This window comes from Poromitra crassiceps (genome assembly GCF_964638095.1).
Source record: "Poromitra crassiceps genome assembly, chromosome: 8".
NCBI classification, from domain to species: Eukaryota; Metazoa; Chordata; class Actinopteri; order Beryciformes; family Melamphaidae; genus Poromitra; species Poromitra crassiceps.
In genome coordinates this window covers 29,970,255-29,977,754 of record NC_139629.1, presented here as the reverse complement: position 1 = coordinate 29,977,754, position 7,500 = coordinate 29,970,255, and the positions used below count along the sequence as shown (strand labels likewise).

At 42.0% G+C, this 7,500-nt stretch overlaps 1 protein-coding gene across 2 annotated transcripts in view; it reads left to right on the top strand.

The window, feature by feature from the left end:
• slc12a2 (solute carrier family 12 member 2) overlaps positions 1-7,500 on the top strand; it is a 156,411-nt gene that overhangs the window by 118,763 nt on the left and 30,148 nt on the right. For both annotated transcript variants that reach the window (XR_014552956.1, XM_083641696.1), the window contains exon 20: positions 969-1,112. Coding sequence is in view for 1 of the 2 variants with exons in the window: in XM_083641696.1 (XP_083497822.1) it covers positions 969-1,112 (144 nt within the window). In the remaining variant the exon portion in view is untranslated. The remainder of the gene's footprint in view (positions 1-968; positions 1,113-7,500) is intronic.

The window sequence follows — 7,500 nt, the reverse complement described above, 5'->3', positions numbered from 1 at the left end:
TAGGTTTGGCTGCCTAATGACAATAAGAGTGCCAAAGTCACCCCTTCTCCCTGTCCATGGGATTTCATCTGCCATTCATTTTTCCATAGACATTGCGTAAAATGCGTATAAAAATTGTTTTACTTGGTCAAACCAAACAAATCAACTATACTTAAAATCAGAGGAGACCATGTAACATTTGACTCACAAAAAAAAATAAGGGGGGCGAATTTCTACGAAAAGTCGACTTTGGCCCAGCGAATTTCGACTAGTGTTTTTGCTAGAAAGACTGATCAGTGATGTCATAGGAGGACACACACACACACACTCACACTGATGATGTCATCAGTGTGATGTCATCATAATGAGGCACAGACACACACACAAGGAGGCATTGTGACATGATGCAATAACATTTAGTGAGCAACACACCTGCACGCGCTAATAGGGCAGGCGAGGCTGACAATGCTTTTCAAAATGGTCACATTCAGACTGGGTAAGTGAGAGAACTTCTTCACCTTAGGTTATGTAAAACATGACATATTCTTATTGAACATTGTCTTTCAAGGATGAACTGATTACATTTTGGTGGTCAAAGTTCAAGGTCACTGTGACCTCACGAACGCCATTTCCAAGCTCATTAACGCCTTGACGGAATTTCTTCACATTTGGCTCAAAAGTTGATGCTCTCGCTGATACAATCCTGAAAATAGCCACCGGTCCACTTTGATCTATTTCACCACTTTCATTTGGGCAGAATTAAAGTGTCATTTTATCTGCCTATCAGCAGAAACTTTTGTTTTAGGCCGATGTAGATATTTAATTTTAAAGCCTTCATCAGCCGATACTGATGATGTGACGATATCATGCAACCCTATTTTTTATAGTAGTATAGTATTTTCTCTCTCCACCTCACTTCTTTCACTTTCACTTTCTCTCCCCCTCTCCCCCTCTCCCCTCCCCTTCCATCTTCTCCTGCCCTCTCCCAGACGAGCTGCTGTCCTCTCAGGAGAAGTCCTCGGGGATGAAGGATGTGGTTGTGTCCATAGACATGAGCAAGGACTCAGACGGCGACTCCTCCAAGCCGTCCTCCAAGGCCACCAGCCTCCAGAACAGCCCGGCCATACAGAAAGGTCAGAGGTCACCTGAACAAGACCATCTTGATTTGTTTCATACAGAAAGGTCAGAGGTCACCTGAACAAGACCATCTTGATTTGTTTCATACAGAAAGGTCAGAGGTCACCTGAACAAGACCATCTTGATTTGTTTCATACAGAAAGGTCAGAGGTCAGGCCACCTAAACAAGACCATCTTGATTTGTTTCATTTATTCCACAAGCCACAAGCAACTAGGCTTGACTGATGTGCACAATGCAATACCACGATACTGTCCCACCAAAATATTATTGTTGATGTTGTTGTTGTTTATTTTCCTCCAGGTTTTTTTATTTCTTCATAATTATATCAAATTTGGATACTATCATATTATTCGACATTGCACAAAATCAAATATCGGCCTAAGCCTAACAGTGACATCCTGGCATGATGGGGGTTCATCTTCTTGGTGACACAGCGATTATGCAAATATGAATGAACATATTCAAGCTAAGATTTGATCATTATCTTTGATGGGACCCTGATACAAACTTGATCTTTTTTTTTTGCAATATTCACAGCATTTCTATGAGTGTGTGGCTTCCCTTATTCTTCCTGTAAAATACAAACACACACACACACACACACACACACACCATGGTTCCCACAGGTCATTGAAATCCTGAATTTGAGAGAGTAATTGAAAGTTTTTGTATGGGTCATTGAAAGTGCTTGAATTTATATATTTGGTGCAAGAATAGAAATTGAAGTTCTTTTGGTATTTATTTTGACTACGGTAAATAGGCTACGTTCCGTGTTGACACATACAAGCATCTCTCTCTTTTTAATTGTCTGTGAGCTTCTGTACAGCCAGGTCAGTGTTTCCCCTACCATTCTACAGGCCTGGGGGGCCCTCCAGGCCAACGACGCCCCCGCCAGGCCAGAAGAGGAAATGCAAAAAAACAAAACATTTTTTTTTTTTTTTTACATTTTTTTCCCTGCTCTCCCAAAATTCCAATAAACCTTTATGGCATATTATTACAATACAACAATACTGTTGTTGACAGTAATAGAAGATGCCAAATCATTCAAAACAATAAGCAATTTGCTTTTAGGAGTATTGTGCCAGCGTGCAGCGCTGTTCCAAAACGTGTCAACGTGTGTCGTTGCCTGGGAAACGCACATCCAATAATACAACTGTTCGCATCGCATCCCATAATAGTATGATGATACTTGGGATGCCATTGCCAACATAGATGTGAACAGGTTAGCTGAAAGTTTAGCGTCGCCAGCGAGGGGCCCCCACCGTTGCGGTCGAGGTACGTTTGGAAATCCCTCCAGGCCTGAAAATGTTTCTAGGGGAAACCCTGAGCCTGCTAGTTCCAATTATAAATATTCTCAGTGTTGTAACAGTAATTAACCTTCATCCATGTCTCATGTTGGCTCCTTGAATTTGAATGAATTGGTTAAGAAGGTGTGGGAACCCTGACACACACAAACACACACACACACACACACACACACAAACAAACACACACAAACACAAACAAACACACAAGCCCCTATAAAAGGAAGTGGCCTCTGTCACCCATGACCCTAGTCATCCCACTGGGCCCACTCTGTTAGTTCACAGATGTCTCAGCCACACTGTGTGTGTGTGTGTGCGCGCGTGTGCGTGCGTGCGTCCGAGTCCATTCACACGTCAGTGCCGCCCACTCAAAACTCTGAGCAAACAAACACACAAAGTGTTCCCAGATTGTGGGAACTGTAGTACCACACATCCCCGACCCGCGCCTGACCACCAGGGTTCCACCCACACAGGTTCCTTAAAGGCCGACGTTTTTATGCCGATATTCCTCGTCTTTAAATTCCCATGCCCACAAAATTCCTAAAAACGATTCCATGTTTCTCCCGGAACTGTGGTCTTGTCAGGCTGGAAATGCCTCATTTAGGCCACCATTGGACAGAAGCTCTCCAATGAAACGCCGACGGACTCCAAAATAAAATGTTCGGACTCATCTGCTGCCAGTGGCAGGTAACATGAGAGAATGTACCGGCCAAACTTTAGTTTTTACCCTCCATAAAACTAAACGCCGACCTCCACGATGCTTCTCTTCATCTTTCTCGTCGATGTGACACAGTTCGGTATGTTTTCGAAACAAACAATTCGAAAAAAACAATTCCTCTGCCAGAGGAATTACCTTGATTAAAAAAAGTAATTATTTAATTTAGTTATTTATTTCATTATTTTCACAGTCTAGTTTAAACATTTTATTTCAATTTACGTTTTTTTTTTTTTTTTTTACATCTCGTCTTTTTCGTCTTCGTTTTAGTTTTGCTTGATATCCTTGTAGAAGACTTGCATTGAAAGATTAGTTGGGTTTGCAGTACGTATTGAACCTAAAGCCTTTACCTAAACACTTCATACAAACAGGCGTATTGTTGCAGCCCTAGTTTCTAGATGTGTGGAAAGCGTGAAATAGTAATGTAGTAAGCTGCCGTCTTGCTTGTTTTGATTCAGTGCTACTTTGATTTGATTGGATGAATCGCTGATGTCACGATGGGTATGGTGGCCGGTGAAGGTCACATTAGTCTCAGTCGGTCTAAGCACATAAAAAAAACTATGCTGTGATTCCAAATTATTTACCGATTGACCTACGTTTTTGTATCTGCCAAACCCAAAATTGACCCGCATTTGGCGCTTTGCGGGCGTTCATTTTGGATCTTTATTTGTATAGCGCTTTTCGAAACAAGCGTATAAGTGTATAATATTGCCCAATACTCGTCAACTCCTCACACTGGATATGATACTCCTAATTAGCAGCCAATGGGAAGCTAGTTCACATGTTAGTTTTTGGATCATTTTCAAACGTCTCTTGACAGTTGGAGATAACCTCTTCTAGGAGAAGGTGGGGATAGGAATGCACTTGTGTTGTGTTGTACCTGTGTGTGTGTGTGTGTGTGTGTGTGTGTGTGTGTGTGTGTGTGTGTGTGTGTGTGTGTGCGTGCGTGCGTGCATACAATACATGTATGTTTTGTTCAGTGTGTGTGTGTGCGTATGTTTTGTTCAGTGTGTGTGTGTGTGTATACCCACATTGGGGTGGTTCCATACATTGTGGACATGTTGGCCTGGTTACAAGTGACACAAAGGGTCAAATTGAAGATGAATGCCATGTTTGGGTTAATGAAATCCTCTTAGTCGTAGGCAAAGCTTGTATGAATGTAGGCTCAGGTCCAGCACACCTCTTTGTGGAGTATTTTTCCATTCTGTATCACCCCTCTCACTGTGTTCAATCCAAGGAGTCTATCAATGGAACAACTCAGCTCTGAGAATGAGAAATGATTCAAGCATATTTAATACTGGTGCATATCCACAAAGGTTTTTATTAGCGAATGGCCGGCCGAAGCCAGCTTCATTTAACTAACTGTTAGAGACATAATGTCTTGCTCCAAGCTGCTGCTTTTATTGACTTGGTCGGGCTTGAGACATTTGCGGAAGTGAGAAAACAGTTGAGCTCTGTGTTAAAGCCCATACACCTGGAAAGGCTCCACCAAAGGTTCTTGTTGTTCCAAGAACCTGAATGCCAATCTGTTATAGTGAAGTCAGGTTTTATTCCCACAGCGGCCGTCTTGAACGCTCACGAGTACACTACACTCTACTGAACACTCTACTCTAGGTGGGAAACGACCTGCTAGATTGGCAGTGCACTCCTCTTAAGCCCCTTTTAGACTGGCCAAAAATCCCACTAATATCCACAAACCAGTGACATTTTCTTCCGTCTAAATGTTTCCAAGCCGGGCCGTTTAGCCAATAGAGCGACCCTGCAAGTGAGGTGGGTTTTTACGCGACAGCTCTGCACGCCGCGGAGATATGAATGTTGTTATTGAGTTCAGGAGATTACCGTTAATTTGCCGCCATGATAAGAATGTCATGTAAAATAGCTGAATAAGAGAACGTGACGGCGTTATGTTGATATGACACCTGAGCCAGTGATTGGGTCAAAGTTGAATTCAATTGAGGTCTCGGCAATGTCTCAGTAACAGTGTTGGGAAAGTTACTGAAAATTGGTAATTAGTTACAGTTACTAGTTACTTCTCTCAAAAGGCAAGAGCTCTAAAAGATATTGAGTGGGATAATCTCACCACGTGTGATGATGCAGACATCAGCAGCGATATGTTTCATTCTAGGTTGAAGGATGTAATCCTCGGTTTCTCCAGACGAGGGAGCCATAGGAGGAGGAACTCAACCTCCCTCCCCTGGCTCAACTCGTCGTGTTTGAAACTGATGAAAGTCAGAGACCTACTGCTTAAAAAGTCAATTACAACTGGGCTAGGCACTGACCGACAATTGTTTGTTTCAGCTAGAAATAAGGTGATTGCTGAATTAAGGAAGGCTAAAGCCAACTTTTTTGTTACTGTTATGGAAAGTGCAAGGGGGAACAGCAAAAAGATCTGGCAAAATATTAGCAAACTGACAGGTAAACAAATGAAACAGGACACTAAAGCTATGGAATTAAATGTCGACAACCGGCTGGTGAGCAACCCTGTCACCTTGGCAGAAAAACTCAACACCTTCTTCATAAAATCTATTGATGACATCTCGAAACAGTTTGGCGTATCCACATGCTCTGTAAATATGGTGAATAACCCTACAGTCAATGGAGTACCAATTTTTACCATCCAGGAAATCTCTGTACCTGAGGTCATTGACATAATTAGTGCTTTGAACAGCTCTAAGGCTAAAGATGTTTATGGTCTTAACACCAGCTTCTTGAAATTAAATAAAGAGACATTAGCGCCACCTATTATGCATCTAGTTAATTTATCCATTAAGTACTCAACCGTCCCAAAGGCATGGAAACTGGCCTCAGTTACCCCAATCTACAAAGCTGGTGATAAATCTGACATGAACAACTTCAGACCCATCAGTATTTTACCGATAATCTCTAAAATCATTGGTCGCCAAACAACTTATAGAATTTCTTGAGACGAGCCAGACCCCCTTGCACCCCATGCAGTTTGGTTTTCGTCCACACCACTCAACTGACTCTGCTTTGGTCCTGCTCTTGGAGAAAATAAAAGGCTCCTTGGACAGGGATGGTTGTGTGGGAGCTGTGTTCCTCGATCTTAAGAGGGCATTCGACACCGTCAACCACAGTGTGCTCCTCTCTAAATTGTCCAGCTTCAATTTTTCTGCTGAGGCCATTAAATGGGTCGAATCATATTTGTCTCACCGGGAGCAGTGCACTGTGGTTGGCGGTGTCAGCTCCCCTTACCTGAGCTGTCCAGTAGGGGTCCCCCAAGGGTCAATTTTGGGCCCAATTTTCTTTTCCCTGTACATTAATGATCTTCCAGATTACTGTTTTAATGTAGATGTCCAGCTTTATGCTGACGACACAGTTATTTTCACAAGGGCTAAAAACCCAGTGGAGGCGGCACGTGTCCTATCTTCAGCTCTCTCTCATATTCAGGCATGGCTAACTAAATCTTGTCTCGTGCTGAATGCAAAAAAAACTGTTTGTATGTTCTTTTCTAAAAAAAACATTGCACCTTTGCGCTCCAATGTTTTCCTGGGGTCAGAGGAATTATCAGTAGTTAACGAGTTTAAATACTTAGGCGTGATGCTGGACTCCAATTTAACGTTCAGCAATCACATTAAAATGATCTCCAAAAAAATTAAATTCCACCTGTATAATTTCAGACAAATAAGGAGCTGTCTGTCCACAGACGCTGCGTTTTTATTTTTACACTCAATGATCCTTTCGCATCTGAACTATTGTATAACTAGCTGGTCGCTGACAGGAGTAACCATCCTCAAACCAGCCGAACTACTTTATAAAAAAGCCCTGAAAATACTAGATAAAAAACCCTTTTCTCATCACCACTGCCATGTCATACGTAAATATGGCATGCTAAGTTTTGAGAACTTTAGAAATTTCACCTCTGCCTGTCTAATATACAAAGTTCTACATGGACTGGCGCCGCCTCCTCTTGCTGACTTTATCAAATATCGTGCGACCGCCAACTCGACCCGTGTCACCCGGGCCATTACGAACAAGGTCTGTGAGGTCCCCTTTAGAAAAACTTCCTTTAGTCAGAAGACCCTATCCTTCATGGGAAGCACTCTCTGGAATAATCTACCTCCCTCGATTAGAGAATGCCCGAGTCTCGCCACCTTCAAAGGCCAGTTGAAAATATGGCTCAGATCAAACCAACAATGTGATCACAATTAACATACTTAACAGATCATTTGCCATGTTTTGCAGCATGCTCTGTGTGTTTTATTTATTTTATTTATTTTAGGTTTCACTAACCTTTTATACTATTAATTTTTTTTGGTACTATTAATTGTGTGTTTTAATCATTTTTGGTTTTACTAACTTTCTGTACTTTTAATCTTTGTTGTATTATTAATTTTTCTTTCGCT